Here is an 18,621-nt window from a genome sequence, read left to right on the forward strand (position 1 = left end):
ACAGACACGGTTATATCACTATATATGTTGTTTTTAAAAGGATATTTGTTTCTCGACATTTTACACCTGATATTTGTTGTATATGATCATCTCGAATGGGACTGAAGTTGTGCCCAACGCTCTATATATAAACTGTTAGCTATTCAGCTCGATCTGTATCAGCAGCACGCAACTAACAAACTCATATACAAAAGAGTATAACTGAATTGAATTAAGTGCATATTTCTTATCCATGCAAATCTCTTTCATTACGCTTCTTCCAAATATAATTAAAATGTAAAGATTATATATTTCAAAGATAGATTCAAGTTTGCTTACTTCTAATGTAACACGACAGATTTATCGGCATTGGTAATTGTGTCGCATATATGTACGATATAAAAAAAGCATCAACAAAATACAAATTTGAATGTTTTTTAATGTATTAACAATTGTAACAAAAGAGAGACAATATATCATAGCCAAATGGATCAATTAACAAATTTAATGGTATGGACTTGTGTGTTACAAGGACTTGGTACATTGTAACACGAACAAAGCTTCCATCCCACCACACAATAATAGTTGTAGCTATCACACAGTCTCCTCAGCGAACTTAGCAATATGCTGCAGAATCTCATTAAACTTGGCCGTTACAGCCTAAAAGCTTCATAGTTCAGTGGCTATAATACGGTACTGATTCTCATATGTATTATGATTTTATATGACGAAAACAACAGTTCCGTGTAAATGGAAAAAATTATGACACAAAAAAATATCACACTTTCCGTTTAGTCTTGGTCTTGATAAATGACATCCAAAATATTTGTCTATACATTCTTTTTTACCTACACACAATTACAGTGCAATATTCAGTTCATGTACTGAAGTTTCATATCTCTTCATAAACTAATTTATTATACAAACTATAAGCTTTGTACATCTGGCATTATTTTCCTTAATGAGCAATTTATTGATTTCAAACATAAACATACATAAGTATCAAGGCTTCATCCTACAACAGTCGCCAACCGATATTAAACTCTTCGTTTGAATGCTAAGTTCGTTTTCAACTCAAACAGGAATTGAAAACTTATTTTACGAACTTTCAAACACATCTGTTTTCTTACAAAATAAGTGTTCAATCCAAATTTGTGTTCAAAACAAATTTTGCATTTATATATTTCATTGAATGGCTTAATTTAATCAGACCAATGTTAGGGGCTAATGTTGCAATAAAAAAGTAAATTAAATCTGAATAACCAATAGCAAAACGTTAAAATCTTTTTTTTTTTCTTTTCTACATCTTGAGTGAAATCATTTTTATGCTTCAAAGTATTTTAATTTGCAGACAGCGACCACTTCCCATTTTTGATAATTTTACATCATTGAAGACGGTTTTACATATGAAATACCATACCGTTACTTCTTTCAAATAAGAAAGTGGTATCGACACAAGTTTATGTTTCGTAATCGTTAGTGTTGATACATGGTTAAATGTCAGAAGTTGATGGGTTACTATACCATACCAACTGCTTCCAAGGAACACAGGAAAGCTAAAGCATGCCCAATCGTTGCACAGTAAAACTCTACACAATGTCACCCTCTCGTACTATACCAAATTGGCAAATCTTGTCTTTGATAGCTTGGTAGGCAATTGTAGACACGATTATATAATTAAAAAAAAGTCTGTTGAGATAATGCGTTTGTAAACTTTGTAACATGCATTTATCATCAAACTTTGGGATATAATAACGGTTTTTTCGATAACAAATGATTTCTGCCGAACACGACAAACTGGCAGAATAAGATACAAATAAAGTGTTGACGTTTCTAAGTTTTCTGGAAATGGTAGTGACATATGCATGATACAAAGATGATAAAATACTACATTTTGAATTTATAAAGTAGAGCAATCCTGAAACTGGTAAATACAAATTAGTTCCTTTTCGAATTAATGGCTCCATTGTTGTACAATATTGAAAAGACAAAACTGTGTTGTTGTTGTTATCGCCTGGTCATTATGGTATACGTACATTTAAATGAGGCATCTTAATTTAAAACATTACGTATAAAAAAGACTTAACATTCTTCTCTTGTCTAATGAATAAGCATTTGGTATTAATCAACATTCTCTTAACAGCAATGTCAGAAAATTGTATTCATATGTGCATAAAAAAAGATGGTATACAGTATATGTGAAAATCAAGTTTTTTCTGGTGGATGTAATTGTGTTATTTTTCGAAGAAATGAATTTCCTCAAAAATACCAGAAAAACTATTAAAAACAAATGGTCGACTTTCTTAGTTTGTCGTTAAAATTGTAGTTTGATAAGTTTTGTACAATGAAGATGTGACACGAAACATATTTAAGCATTGCAGGCAAGTACAAACGGGAATCAATCTTTCCCTAAAACTCTAGTTAGAAATATTTATAAATATTTCAGCATGTTTCCATATTATGGTGCAGCAGCAGCAAGTCCGTTTTCTCTTATATAATTAATAACAAATATATCGGTAGTATTCCAAATTGTGTAATATTCTGATAACAAAATAACTTAGTATCTTTCATGTGTATGTATTAAATAATATCGGTTGACAACTGTACTTCTCAAAAACAGTTTTAACAAGTTTTCCTGATAATGTTCTAATGTTTTCATTAATTTATCTTACAGGGCGTTCGAGTTTGTAGTGTAGAGAGCGTTAGGGGACACTGTGGAAATAGACTTGTATTAAGGTAATTTCCAATAGATAACAGTATATATTACTGGACCCTGATTTTGTAATTAACTTGTGTACAAGAGTATATTCAAAATAGTTTTTTTACAAAAACATTATTTTCGTTGGTTGTGACTTTCCAATCTTTATTCAATAAATATTTATTTGACGACAATGTTTTATTTTATATTTCCTTTTTTTAAATTCAGTAATACTGCTTTTTAGTTCTTCTTTTTCATTTCAAAAGTTCCTGAAATTTATATCTTGATGTATTTCAGATGAAAACTGATCAAAAATGCTCAATAGGATTTGACAACGGTAACAACCATTCAAAAAATATTAGATACGATTTATATATTAGAATATATTTTTGATTGCGTCATCCCGATTGTGAAAACATTTATTGCAATGTTGCTTTAAATGTGTTCATTAATTACTACGTTCATTGTTGAAAAACAAACCTATTTCAACGGCTCTTAGATGAAACTTGCAGTGCCATAACGTTTACCCTGTGTAAAGCAAAAGTGTGGAAGATGATAATGAAAAGTTTGTCTCTTATTAGGTAATATTGAATAGCGACCGCTATTTCAGCAAATGTTTGAAATATTATAACTACAAATCAGTAGTTTCTAGGATATTTTTAGCACTGGGAAGATGTTGACCTTGTAGCACTATACTCCGCGGTATTCTCCGGACTGTCTTAGACGGTTTGCTGCAATCCCCGGTGCTAATTGTGTGGACTGTTTGTGTTCCCCCAGAAGGACCTTTGTATCTACACTCGACCGAGTTCGCGCGCTGTAACTTCCTGGTGTCTATATCACATACGAAGTCAAGTGAGCCAAGCGATGGAGGTTGACCAACCGAATCACCTGGGTGTGTTTCTGCAGGACTATTTAAACGACCCGGATGTGCCTGCGGTGGACTATGGGAATAACCCAGACGTGACGGATGGACATCAGGAGAACAATTTGGACGAACCGAGTGCGTCTCCAATTGACCAAAAACATGGGCCGGAAGTTTTTCTGGAGGAACACAGACACTTCCGTTGAGTTCTGTCTGTAATCTACGATCTGGCGGACCGTCACTATGGCGACGCTCCAGAATTTGGTGGTCATTGTTATTAAGGTAAATATTATCACAACTTTTGTTGGCTTTATAACGCCAGTCATCATTGTTAATGGAAGGAATGTTGTCTAAATGAATTTTAGGAAACAGTGAAGCTCTAGGCTTTGATCCTTGAGGGTTAATCCTCTTTTTGGAAGAGCAAGGCACATCTAATTTACACCCCTTCTGTTGGCTGGGCATATTTATCACATTATCTTCAGATGTTGGAGATCCAAAAGAAAATTGGGGCTTAGTGTAAGGTGTAAAAGGTGTATTTGGAGGGGATTCCGAATGAACACTTGGATTCGGAGTGAGTATTTCGATTAAAGATTTTAATCTTTCGTCCATGTGAGTTAGTTCACTTCCTATAGTATCCACTTTCTTTTCTATCTGGAATATATTCGTTCGTGTTCCCTCAAAATCTGTCTGTAGGTTTTGTAACGAAGTTGACATGGTTTCAATGCCATTTACCTTTTCAGCTGAAATAGAAAAGAATTATACGGGTTATAATTTAAACATATCCATTCACGAATATGCTTCCCGTAAATGTTATATATATATCTAGCCTAGTTTTCTAATAAGCCCTATTCTTCTTCACTAATAATGTATCTGTTGGCACATGCCTATTCTGTACTCACTCTCCACGACTAGGCCCTGTCATACCATGTTAGCTAATGAAAACAGTTCTCTAAAAATGAGTTTTCTCAATGAAACGTTACACCAAAACAATGCATACAAGGTACCTCTGTATCAGTTATAATCAGACTGATGAGGTCCACTCGGATTTTTGTAACCTAGCGTATTACTCCAAAGAACACGAAATAATCGAAAGGAATCGTTTTGGCTTACAGTAATTTCCCTTGTCGAGTTCAAAAGCCCGTAAAATGGACACTCATGTTTGTGCTGTACGTCTACAATTTCTAGTAAAACGTTAGTAAAGTATATGCTTTATATTATGACAGTTTAAATTTCAAACAATTATAGTTGTGTATAATTAATCACAATATGTGTTTTGTATAAGGACTTTAACTAATGATGCAGAAAAAGAGTGACATATCACATTTTCCGTACAAAATCATGTGGTATTGCAACTAATGAATTCGTTGAATAGTTCCATTGCTTTCAGTTGGCATTCATAGTCTATATAAATGCCAAATGAAACTCCACAAAGTGATCTAACGCTTTATGTTGAATTTCAGACTTTTTAAAGCATCGTGATGTCAGTATGATAGAAAGGAGAATTCGTTTATAATAAGCCGCCCATCAGTATCTACATTTATGAAATTAATCGTCTTTTCTTCCCAATCTTTTAGAGAAAACAGCAGTTTTTCGAGGATCAACTGTGACGCCGAAGATATCAAAACGTTACAATCATAGTGTTGGTAAAGACGTCCATATTTGGAACTTAAATCCTAGCAATCTTGATGCTAAATAAATGACAAATATACATTTTTATATACATTTAATCCTCAAAATATTGTCCCTCGTTTCATTTCCAAACATAACTAAAAATGTATCCCAATATAATGTTCCTCTTTTTCATAACATTTCTTTTAAATGTCTACTTTAACATTTTTAAATGTTGAATGGATATCGTGTTGCGTTAAATAGCGTGAGAATATCCACATGTGAGTATTTATATTTAAGGTTACATATATATCAAATATAAAAAAAATTAAGACATTGCCGGTTCAAAATTCCAACACCACTAACGTCTCAATGAGAAGTCTTCCTATTCTACTTTTACAGTACATGTATCAACATCTCCATTTATCATAAAACAACCCAGGTGGAGTATAAAATGGTCTGGGGTAGATGTTGCGGTACCTGTGCTGTAGCACTATAACTGATACCGTTGGAAGCACGGTCCTACTACAAACAGAACACTTTACATCTCCAGCACACACGTAGGCATACACACATAGGGAGATATTAGCGAGGTCGCATAGGACTGGTAGTTAGTGCCTGATAAGGCAACTCCTGCAAAGTCTCAAAATTGTATTATTTAATGTATATGCTAATTGTATTGATAGTATATATTGTATATCTATGTACTGAAATGCTCTTCAGAGTGGCTAATTCTAGCTAGTACAGGAGTATGACAACTGTTTTATACTATCATCATTATTATTATCATTATCAATATACGACTTGTGGCAGTATAACGAGGTTCCAATGTATATTAGACTGATAATGGTTACCCGCAGTGGCTAGGTTACGCTGCTTCCTGAGGGACGATCGACGGAACTGTGTGTTGTAACCCCTCTTCGTGGCGGGACTAGGGCTAGTGACAGAAGGACCTCTCTTCATTGACAGGGGACTTGTCAGTTCTCTGTGTATCAAAACATCAACACAATTAATATTTCTTATAAACAGAACGCATATCCCACAACTAAAACAAATTGTTCACTTTAGCGCTTTTGTTTTGATAATTTCAAACGCTGCTAAAATGCTTTTTGGGTATTGACTGAAACTTCGCTCAACTGTTTATTGTTATTTATTGTAGCACATATTAATCCTATTAATATGATGTCAGAAATAATATTATCAAAGAGTGACAGTTTCTTTAACAAGCTCTTCATCAAAATAACCTATCATTTTTAATATCTATGAACTTCAATATCCTGCTATTATTGTCATTGTCCGAATCATATTTCCCAGTACTTGAAGAAAGTTTTGAAATACCGTTTGATATAAATGGAAATAGAACATCAGTTCGTTTTGAGTGTTTACTAAAACGCTTCAAGATTAACTTTTATTTGTTTCTTAAAGGGTGTGTAACAACCTTTTTGCCTTTTTTCTGAAACATTTCAAATCTGGGTTTTTTTTCTGAGAATTTACTATTTTGCTTAATAGCTACTTTTTAGGCATATACTTAAACGCCAAAACTGTTATCACATATAAGAACGGTAAGACTACTCTTCAAATATGTATGAGTCATATACCCTCAGAAGTAATTTCACAATCGCTACCTGTTGAGCCTCTCGATGTCCCCGTTAGGGATATTGAAGGTGAAGGATTTATCGGCAAGGAGAGGTGAGGAGGGACTGGACTCCCTACCGCCATCTTTCTGCGAGTTTGGACTGCTAGAGTTATCTGCCCTCTGAAACACGTGATCACTGTCTGTTTCTTCGTCATCCTCCGAGATTGAAGGAAGCGTCATCACTCTTGTTATTGGAAGTTTCTCTTCATATTCACCCTTTAAACAGATGTATATACACAGTGAATACTATCGAACTGTGTTTGTTTCTGTATGACGTATACAATTCCAACAACACATAATAATAGATTATCATATCGGTGTACTTGTATGCTAAATCTGGGATATAGTACGTATACACTTTCAAATAATTAAAACAAAAAAAAACCATAAAAATTAATGATTTTGTTTATAATGAAACCAGTGTCTATCTGTTTCCTTTCTCTTAACATAAAAAGGCACATAGTTAAAAAGTCGAAACTCTCGCAAGCCGACATAAAAACGCAAATGAAGACAAAATGTACAATCTACAAGTACTTGGAAAGTTTCAACACTACGAGAGTTGCAATAACAAATATTACATTGTCAATCGAATCGAAAGAGTGTTTTGGTCGACAGCGGAATATGTTATTTCATTGTTTGATAAGAACGTCGATGTTTGTAGTATGCTCTACAGTGCTAATGTTATTATGTTACATGTATGTGCGACGTTAAATAAAGCCTCTTGACTCTTGACTCTTGATTAGAGTGCCTATTGGTTTTGTTGTTCATACATTTGTTCTCGATGTGAGGACGTGATATTACGTCGAATTGACCTAGCTTGACATGGTGAGTATTAGCGATAAAGCATAAGGCGCTTTTCATCCGGGAACACCGGGTCTTATTATCTTTGTCCGTTTTCGATTTACTATATGTAAATATTTCCTTTGTTCATTCATCGATTTTAGGTTCAAGTTATGGTTTGGTTGTTTTGTATGTTTTTGTTTTGTCCTGCCACACCTGTTAATCTTATCAAGATCAGATAGTAACTTTTATGTTATCGATCAAAGTGTCGATTCTATTGTTGCAAGAACACGTGGTATATCAGTGAAGTCTTAGCTATTTATAACAATATTCCGTCTTCTCGTAATGCAGAGTTATCTTCTCTTGTGAGCAGGTATTGACAGTTACGTCATTTGTTTATGAGAGTAACGTCATCAATTTTTGAGAAAACGACGTAATTTTCTCACACAAACCAATGACGTAACAATAAATCCCTGCTCACAAGAGAAGATAACTCTGCAATACGCAAAGACGGAATACAACAGTTTCCAGTAGTGAGGTTGCCGGTTTGTAAGATTATGCTATAAGTAGCACTTACGTCAGACTCATCTGTCCCTTCCTTCAGGTTATATGTGAGATCATGGCGAATATCTTGAGTAAACTTTTCAGCGAAGTCTGGATAAAGGTTTAAAACTTCCGCTAACCCCTTGATATTGATTCCCTGAAGTTCACAATACGTCAAAGATCTGACGTCACAACACGATATCCCAACAGGATCCTCGAGGTTGATGTCAGTCCCGAATAAATCACCTTTCCCTATATTAAGACAATACGATTTCAATATTTAAAACCATCTGTTATCGTTTTATGAATGCAGGATGTTCAATATTTTTCAATTGGAAATCATATATTTGTATTTTCAAAAACAACTAAATTCAAAACCGATTTTATCTGATACCAAAGTGAAAAAGGTATTTATAATGCCACACTGAATGGAAAAAGTCAAAGTTATTGATACATCTACAGTTACGTTTGTCGAAGATGTTATACTTCCAAAGACCATTCAAGAGTAAAACTGAATCAGAATATGTTCTGCACGGCGTGACATTTCGAAAAAACGGGTTTTCCGAATTTCTTTGATCGTTGTCTGCATGGGTTTTTTTTCTTCAGATTCTTCCTTGTATGGAAAAGAAAACCCAAAAGAAGCACATTTCATTCACTAATATTATTATAATTAATACAAAAACAAATTTGAGACCGCGGCGGCCGAGTGGTTAAGGCGTCTGACATTATGCTACATGTACCACCAGCCCTTCACCAAAGGGTCACAAGTTCGAGGCCTGCAGACATTTTCCGCAGGTCTGGGTACTACGGGTTTCCTCCACTACAAAACCCTGGCACATGCTCAAATGACCATAGCTTTTAATAAGACGTAAAACACAAACAAACATGAACATTTCTGTGATCTTACCAAGGATGGCCACTACCATTTCCGTCTTTAGAACTTCCATTGACCCACTACATAACAAGTAGACGTAGTTGATGGCGTCGCCTTTATGGACGATAAATTCCCCTGGGGCGGAAAATGCTCTACGTGTGTGGAGGGAGATGGCCTTCAGACAGCCCTGCGTCGCGTTCTCAAATATCGGGAGAGAAAGTAAATCCTTGTGTAGATGTAGGGAAATCTCCCCCCTCATCTCGTCTGGAAAATCTTTTAAAATCTGCAAAATATTATAAGCAAAACATCTCTATAGTATGTTCGAAGTGTACGTTTGCATTAATTATGATAGTATTATATATATCGATATATAAATCAAATCAAATATTTGTAATGGATATATAATGTATTAAAAGAAATTCCTCCATTATCTTTACTCGGCACCTTCTACGACGTGCAATGGATAACAGAAGGCCAATTCCTGTCTTAGTCCCCGAATCGCAGGTGTGGTTTGTGTAGAAACGTTGTGGCATTTGGTTTAAAATATAACTATTAGTACAAACCAATTAAAGCATACTGCCTACAAACACATAAAGAATTGATATTACCTCCCCTGCTTCCATGCCATTATTCATGGACCACATTGTCTGGAAGTATTCCTGCATTCGGTGTTTGAGAGGTTTCGGGATGTGATGGGTGCGAAAAAAGTCCTTCAGATCCTTTGTCCTGGAATGGTAGGTGGCGCGACGTGCGTACATCCGCTGAATGATGGCAGTGACGTTACCGAATACAACGGCGTGCAGCATAGCTACAGTAGGGGCAGATAACTGGTTATTTAAGTGTGAATATCGTAATAGGTAGTATGATTTGTAAACCGTTATATATTTCCAGTTAACATATAATTATGATAATGCATTGTGATGTGAACATAAATGTAAAAATGAAATATCATGTCCATATAAAATAACGAGTTCCTTACAGACCCAGTTTTTTAGGATGCCTGCCCCTTTCAGCCGTTTAAGGTCTCGCGATTGTTAGCAAATGAGGCAAGCTCTTTAAATGTTTCTGTTTTCAAATATTCTGATATCCTCAAGATAATAAGCATACATAATTTACAATAAAAAAATACAGAAATAAATATTTGTTGTAAAGCAATATTAAGACTCAAACAACCTTAAGACAGCCTTTTTGCAAATATGTATAAAAGGTAGTTTCTAGCTATAACATCGATATCAAATTTTTCCAGTCGCTATATTATTATTTCAATGACCGATATCGAAGTTTTAAAACAATTTCCTTTTTACTTTATGTTCCGCAATACAGAGAGTACTAGGGTAATGCAAGCATAGATTCCTCCTAAGAAACCCCGATAGGCGCAAAGGGCTAAAACTGTTTAACGTTTCTACTTACCACCGACAAGCATGGCACACACAGAAAATATTTTCTCGGCGTTCGTGTTGGCGGACACATTCCCGAATCCTACACTGGTCAAACTGCTGCACGTGAAGTAGAGGGCGGACACGTACGCCGTCATCAGTCCGGGTCTGTTTGTCTTGTTAGCATTGATTGGATTATCAAGTCGCTCACTCAATTCAAACAACCAGCCTGCAACAATGCACATGTAACAATCACACAAGAGTAGGTTTATATATATATATATATATATATATATAATATATAATATATGTGACATGGATCAAAGAGGTAATATAGACGGTAAAATCGTCGGTATGGGTCAAAGAAGTAATATAGACGGTAATATATCACATAATTTAAATTAATATATGTGATATATATATCACAAATAATTGTTAACGTCTTAAGTATATATGTGTACTCCATTTATGACGTCACACATATTGTTTATGACGTCATTATTTTTGACGTCTTAAGTATGTGTACTCCATTTATGACGTCACAAATAAAAATATAAAAAAAGACGTCTAGACGTCTGCATTATGTGTACTTTGTTTATGACGGTATTATTTTTGACGTCTTAAGTATGTGTACTCCATTTATGACGTTACAAATAAATTTGAATCGTCTGAAGAGCCCCAAGATGGGCGAAAGCGCTAGCCGATTATACTAGTCTTCGTGTTTTGTTTTATTTATATATATATACATATATAGGTTGAATGCAAGACATGTTCGATTTATAAAAACATACATACTGAAGTATCAGTCAATTATAAAACAAACAGTTCCCATGTACTCAAATATAGTAGTTAAAGCATGAACATGGCAACTAATTTATCTTCGTACAAGAATGTCCTGCGCGTTATTATGTGACAGAGTATACGTTTTTTCTCGAGGCTAAGACAGGGATCTTCCACTTGATACTTAAGTTACGACTAGGTTGGGATTATGTTACAGAATCTTAGCCCTCGACTGAGATAATCCAATCTTGGATTCTTTAATTCACAACAGGCTATTCAAGCAATGTTTTGATATTTTCGGATATGAAGTTGGAGGAAAACGAGATAGTCTTACCCTACGCCTCGGTTGCGATTATTTTACAGATATCAATCAACAGATAACAGGTGACTCAATCTCGCTCGGTTACGCATACTTAATTTTATTAATCAAGTACCATAGAATGGTTAGAGATTACAATAACCATACTAAGGAATGGTAAACCGTATTAATCATCATTGATAATAGTATATTTACATTCTGGGTGTTTGTTCTGTACATGAATCTTCCAACTGAAAATTATCTGCCATTTAATTATGAATACACTATGAATACAACGATTCTCGTGCAACTAGCCAGCTGATTTCACACGCAATGACCACTTCATATTACTACACATAATACCGTTTCTGCGAATGGTTATATCCCTTTCTCCGAGATAACGTAGTTGCGAGATAGAATAATAAACATTACAAAATCATGAATGGTGCGCCATTGTACTATTATTATTCTTTCTAATTCAAAACTTAATATACTGACTTCCGACTCGCATTCGGTTTCTCGTAGTCACGAACTATCTAGGCTAACACCCAAACGTCCGGCTGGGTAATCTCTGTGACATCAACTTGCACATTAAACTCAGAGAATTTTGTAATGACACAGGGCACTTCATCCACCGACTCATCATCATTTACATCATTCAACGGATGATTTGAAATAGTGCGGACATACACTTTTTAACATATATAATATGCGGTGATTAATGCGAAAAAAAACATCTTTCAAAAATGAAAGGAATATCAGGTGTTGGTTATTATTAGATTCTAGATATATATTTTCGTTTCAACAAAATCAGCTGATCTGCGGAAGTCGAAAATTTGACGTTTGTGTGTAGGCTGGAGTTCTGGCTGTTCCTTTTTTTATGGTTTTCTGACCGATACTAGCATTAAAAATATTAAATCTGCAAAAAAGTGTTGTAACTTTTTTATTGTAGTTCATCGTAACGTAAATATATGAATTGAATGGATTTGTTGTTCATGTACATTGCGGCTATGAATAGCAGTAGCTGATCTACATATCTTCTGAGGATCAGCTATTGCTATTCATTGCCGCAATGTACATGGAAAAAACCCATTCAATCCCTATATTCAATAAAGGAAAATAATTTCAGAAGTAAATGCAATATTTTTCAACGGGAGTTTATTTTTTATCTTAAATTATTGTATACAATGGCATATTACGAAAAAATGTTTTCTAATTTATAGAGTATTAATCACTCTTGTTAGCTCGAGTACACGGAGGGTCTAACATATATAATGTGGAAGGAAATCGGAGTTCCCAAGAAAACCCGCGTGGCCGGTCAGTTGCCCCAATGCTTTTTACACGTCCCATCAGAAACTCAAATCCCGGCTGCTTTGGTGAAAGACAGGTTCGCTACCTACTGTGCCACCAGCAACTTTAAATATCAGGGTTTGAATTAGCGTTAACAACACATCCTATCTATCAAATAATAACCTGGCCGAAAAGCTACAATTGTCCTGCCTATTACGTCCAAACCCCTTCCCAGGTGTGACCTCACCTTTTGTGTAGTTTGACCTCACCTGTTGTCCAGTGTGCAGGGCTGTGGAGCATCTCGTGGTAGCCGATGGCGTACCATATACAAGCCAGCCAATGGGCGGTGAGGGCGAACAGAAGCATGAGAAGAGCGATGACGATGGCACTGTACTGAGAGTACCTGTCGATCTTCTGGAGTAGTCGGGCAAGTCGGAGCAGACGGGCAACCTTGAGCAAATGTACTGGAGTATTCTGTAAATGTAAAAAGTGTTATAAAAGGTATGCATGCTAATACAACGGTATCAACATAGAGAGACAAGAATAAAATTCGAAGTCTTCATCAAAAGTCTGCATGATGACCTGTAGTATGCTAAAATAGAACAACACACCATGAACCACCGCAGAAGAAACCAGTCGATCTACAAAAGGCAAAGAGGAATACGATATAAACAGAAAGAACACAAACAAAAGATACTGCAGTGTCAATACACTAACATAAAATATGCCAAAGCACCATCTCACACGCACAAAGTATACCATAGCGTCACTTAGTAACTCACATGGGACAATTTTATCGTTAATCTTAAAAAAACACTGTCCTTGACTTATTTATGATTTTTCGTTTAAATATTCACTACTTTAAATATTTCTCATTAAAGTACCGCAAGACATAATGTACTTTTTCAAAAATGATTTATCAAAGCAGTTGCTATAGTTACGGTTTTTGACAATGGTAGGGGATCCTTAAATAATGGTAGATACTGTAATATATTTACTTACTGTGTTAACATCAATAGTATACAAGAAATCAAATGGAATGGCAGCAAGGAGATCAAGTAAGAACCAGCCTCGGATGTAGTTGAGAGCGACCATACGGCCGTCGTACACGATCTGACCGCTCTTACTAACGAAGGAGGTCCGGAAGTTTAACACAATATCTGTCGAAGAATGAATAAAATATTTAATAATTTCTATTTTTGGACAGAATTCACGCTGCAGTGACATTCAATAACATTTGTGTTTATTAGATATCAATATCTGTCAAAGATGATATATATGATAATATATTTAATAATATATAATTTGGGACAAAATATTGGATGCAGTGACATTCAATGTTATTGTATTGTTTATAAAATATCAATATCTGTCAACGAATGAATACTACGTTTAATAATATATATTGGTACTAGGTTTCGAAGCGATGATATCTAGGGTATTTTTTTGTTCATGAAAGTATTGGATTATCTCACTACAACGTGGTTGTGATACTAATGAACAACAATCTAAATACCAACCAGTGCCTGTCGGTTTTGGCAGATTACTCTCAGATGTTATAAAACCGTGTTCTTCACTTTACGCTGCATTTTATTCAGAATGATTTTAACCATGACAAACCATAAATAAAGTAATGGAGTTATGTCTTGCCTGTTTGTTTGACGTTTATAACAGCTGAGGCACCATCAAGAGAAAGTGCAGCCACGTCGGTCAGTCCGTCATAACGAAGTTTACTGTTTATCGGTCAGATGGGATTATTAAAATATTAGATTTCTTCTATTCGGAATGTCATATTATTTTATGCACTCTCAGTATAAAGTATAGTGTTCAATAAAAATGTTAGACTAACACCAATATTGGCAAAGTTGAAAATTATTTGTCAAGGATTCTGTGTAAAGAATTGTAACTGAATTGGTGGTTCCGAAACCCCTCTCTGATATAAACTTCTGCCCGATATTTTGCTTCTTTAAAAATGTTTTTGTCTTTGGAGGCAGTGCATCTAGTGTTCCCATCACACATTAAATATAAGTATACATGTGTCTTACAAATGTAGTAAGTAAAGTTCTACTTACCAATAATAAAGAGAATTTCCACAACAACATCGGAGTAAATTGAACTTCTATAATTATTCTCGCGTGTAAATGCCGCATTGTAGGGCACCATGATAGCGGTGTAAAAGGTACACAGCAGAATCAACCAATCCCAGCCTATCTTAAATATCCCATAATGCGATATCACATAGCGCGATTTCTTCACTTCCTGTACTTTGTATTCTGGCATTTTACCGGAAATGGATTCTGTGAGCTGAAAAAGGAAAATAACGTCATGAGATATTTGGACAGGTACAAACATGTGCAGTAAAATGATGTAACATAATGGGTTTATCATTTAATTTCATGTGAAAACAAGATTACGAGGTAGATATCACAACCATATTCGTCTAAAAGACACATTTTATCCTGTCATTGTGAAAAAAGGGCTCGTCAGGAGCTGTTCTCTGTCACATCGGACCTAATGGGTTTCTATCGCAAATAGAACAGAAAACTACTGATATTTGTTTCCGAGATTTTGGCATCATATTTTCTGTTCAATTCCATTTTGTATGTCATTGAGAAATAAAATAAAAAAACTGTTTGCGCATATAGCTCGGTTTGTAGAAATCAACGTTCTTTTTTTGATTTGGAGTTTACTTTATGATTTTGTTTTGATGTTAAAATGCATCCTCGATACTCCAGAGAGTACGCTCTATTTCGCTTTCTGCACCTCTGGAATATGTCATAGTATTAAAATTGAAGGTATGCGGCTAGCTATTTGATTAGTCTTAGGTTAAACAAAACCTGACCCATCGTTGGGCTGATACAGGTCTGTCCTGTGAATATCAAAGAGGAGCCCCACCCGACATCATAGCCAGACAATTTTACCGTTATGCGACCGACAGATTATTTTGATGTTCATCAAATGATCAAACTATTCTCCTCGTCTCATCCGACAGGTGATGCGCACTGAACCTTCGATTTTGCTATGACATACACCTGGGGTGCAGAGAGCGAAAGTGAGCGCAAACTCTGTAAAAAATAGGATGTTAAACGTGCTTAATTTTACGTTATTTGCATACCATCTTGAGCTTTCGGAGTATATTTATGATTTTGTTTTGTTTTTAAACAAATGCTAGATTTGAAGTTATCTACATACCTTGTTAAGCTTTTGGAGTTTACTTTTGGCTTTGTTTTGTTTCTCAAATTGTCCTGACAGGTGGTAAAGTACTGCTCTACTGCGCCTGCGCTGATAGTTGCAGTTGGACGGCATGTCTGCCCGACATCGCACATTCGGCGGCCGAAAATTCTCATCGAGCTCATCTGTCGGCGTAAGTAAGGAAATATAAACCGGAAGTCAACATAAAAAGGAAACAGTTAAAAGGATATCCTTGTAGCTTCATATTCCCAAGGCGTTTGCATTAAATCTCAACATATTTCACATTGTTAAAATGTCTCCAATCGTACAGGGACAGGGAATTCCATACCGGAAGTTCCCGTGCTAATCACAAACCAAAAACCATATTGCTGTCATATCCACATTTTCCTGCAACTTATCCTATTCTCAGAGTGAATTCTTCAGCAAGACACTGAAAGAATGCACGGGTCAATAAATATCCCCCAGATACATTTGCTTTGGACTCGCCCAATCTACAATAGATTTAAACTTAAAATATGACTTGAGCTTACATACAAAACTCCAGAACGGGTCAATTCTTTAAATGAAATCCTATTACGTTTATAATGCAGGTGGTACATTTGTGTCAGGGAGAAAATTTCTTTGTGGAAAACATTCACGAATCACCGTATGAGATAGTGTATGCTGAAATGTATAATTTTTAATTTCAGTGCATTTGTTGTCTTGCCATGGAAATTATTGAAATTGCAACTTTTTAGTTGGGCTTGATCGAATGTCAGCTGTACAGCTGTGTGTTCAAAATGGTAACAGCATCACGTATTATTTTTTAATTTTATTTTTAGCATTCAGCGTATGCGAGATTCTTATCTATTGTTAGTCATTATCGAAACATTTTTTCCATAATACGCAGGTACATTGTAATTCCTGTTTTGGGTTATCAATCTCGTCTACGATTGAAGTTAAAAAATGTAAACAAAATAACGTCTTAACAGTTTGGATTGATCCCAGCAAATACATAATTATATACAAGAAAGTTTTCTCAAGAGGCATGAGGATTTTATCCTGTTAATAGCTTTCAATATTCCACTTTTTAATTTTAAAATTTGTTAAGGACTTCACAGGAAGTAGCTGCCTTATCAGGCGCTATGCCTAACTACTAGTCCTATCCCACCTGGCTAATATGTCCCTTTCTGTGTATGCCTGCATGTGTGCTTGAGATGTATTGTGTTCTGTTTGTAGTGGGGCCGTGCTTCCAACGGTTTAATTTATAGTGCCACCTCACTTGAATGCTACAACACAGATACTGCAACATCCACCCCAGACCATTGTATACACCATCTGGGTTGTTGGAGTTGTATGGGCAGGAGAAAAACACTTTCTCTGAATAATCCATGCGTACGGCGACTTCGGGGATCGAACCCCGGCTGCCTGCGTGGAAGGCCGGAGTGTGAACCACTCGACCAACCGCCCTTGATTAGATTAGTGTTGGTTATGTCTGCAGTTGAGATTCAGTATCTAAGGTCAATTCGATATATTATAGTATCGTAATGTTTCTGTTATTGATGACCCAGAATTTAAATGTAACATTTTCTTGTCTTTAATTTTGCAAGAAAGTGTCCTTCGCCTACGAAGTAAAAAAAAAAAAATCAATCGAACACATACAATCTTACGTAGAGAAGTACCTAGCCTCGAGCCCTTCATGAGATCCCTCGACTACTTAGACTTCAGTAAGATCAGGTTATCGACCTGTATTGAACAACTGCATCATAGCGGTTGTACTACTCCTTCGTAAAAAGACCATAATGAGACATAAGTTTGTTTAAAACATATATATCTTTAATATCACGATGAAAACATAGCTCACCCTTGTGTTGATTTAAATCTAAACAAGCATTAGTCCCACAGGAAACGGTACAATGGTATTTTAATTAGTTGATTAGCTTACAATGAACCGTAGAAATGGATCGAAGTCAATAATAACATTCCTTAAATATGTAAAAAATATATAAGATCGACAGTAAATTCCTGACATCGTTTGTATCACAGCCTGTAGCGCCAATACACGCTACAAGGAAATTTAAAGGAGAAAGTTGGAGCATGTGTATAATTGAAAGATATACCATCTTAAAAAGTTAGGGAAAACACTACATGATTTTATTGAAGTTGTTTTCGGGAGCAAGGGGAGACAAGTATATGTGACACAATTAATAATAACTTCAGAAATATATTATGAAAGAGATGGAGGACGAGAATATGGTAACAGATTAATGAAAGAAAGAAAGTATGATTGTAGTAGTAGAAGAAGGAGCCGGTTGAGAGGAAGACAGGAGGAGGAGGAGAGGAGGAGGAGGAGGAGTCAATATATGCAGAGAAAGGGGAGGATGTCAAAATTTAACTCGAGAAGGAGCTAGGTACAAGAGGACGCGAATAGAGAGAAAGTAGAAATGTCGTAAATGTTCTACACATGTAAAACACAGGAACCTGAGATCTAAACCGCTAAAACAAGTAAATTTACTCTGAAAACCTCAGTTAAGGTCCAAATATAACTTTAACAAATGGCCATGTTCCTGTATATGTGTTGTTAAATACGGGACTCATTACAACATGTCATTGGGTGTTTAGGTACATTGTAATATATATATATATAGAATCTAACATGAGTTTCCATTTTTATATGAGGTTTACGAAACGAGTCAAAGATTTTTTCAATTTAACGAGCCTCTGAA

The 18,621-nt window shown here is 35.4% G+C and overlaps 1 protein-coding gene across 2 annotated transcripts in view; it reads right to left on the minus strand.

Annotated features, from left to right (window-relative positions):
- Positions 1 to 409: 409 nt before the first annotated feature.
- The window catches only part of LOC110449254 (potassium voltage-gated channel subfamily H member 8-like), a 138,922-nt gene continuing 120,710 nt past the window's right edge, over positions 410 to 18,621 (minus strand). The window contains exons 4-15 of one of the 2 annotated variants that reach the window (XM_021496004.1): positions 15,917 to 16,080; positions 14,797 to 15,028; positions 13,727 to 13,884; positions 12,994 to 13,198; positions 10,391 to 10,585; positions 9,589 to 9,788; positions 9,014 to 9,263; positions 8,141 to 8,358; positions 6,773 to 6,999; positions 6,002 to 6,132; positions 3,300 to 4,279; positions 410 to 3,268 (exon numbers count right to left, since the gene is read on the minus strand). In XM_021496004.1, coding sequence (XP_021351679.1) covers positions 3,309 to 4,279; positions 6,002 to 6,132; positions 6,773 to 6,999; positions 8,141 to 8,358; positions 9,014 to 9,263; positions 9,589 to 9,788; positions 10,391 to 10,585; positions 12,994 to 13,198; positions 13,727 to 13,884; positions 14,797 to 15,028; positions 15,917 to 16,080 — 2,951 coding nt within the window. In that variant the 3' untranslated portion in view covers positions 410 to 3,268; positions 3,300 to 3,308. Of the gene's footprint in view, positions 4,280 to 6,001; positions 6,133 to 6,772; positions 7,000 to 8,140; positions 8,359 to 9,013; positions 9,264 to 9,588; positions 9,789 to 10,390; positions 10,586 to 12,993; positions 13,199 to 13,726; positions 13,885 to 14,796; positions 15,029 to 15,916; positions 16,081 to 18,621 lie in introns of both variants that reach the window. The other variant, XM_021496002.1, reaches the window with a different exon arrangement.

This window comes from Mizuhopecten yessoensis, unplaced genomic scaffold, assembly GCF_002113885.1.
Source record: "Mizuhopecten yessoensis strain PY_sf001 unplaced genomic scaffold, ASM211388v2 scaffold4537, whole genome shotgun sequence".
NCBI lineage: Eukaryota > Metazoa > Mollusca > Bivalvia > Pectinida > Pectinidae > Mizuhopecten > Mizuhopecten yessoensis.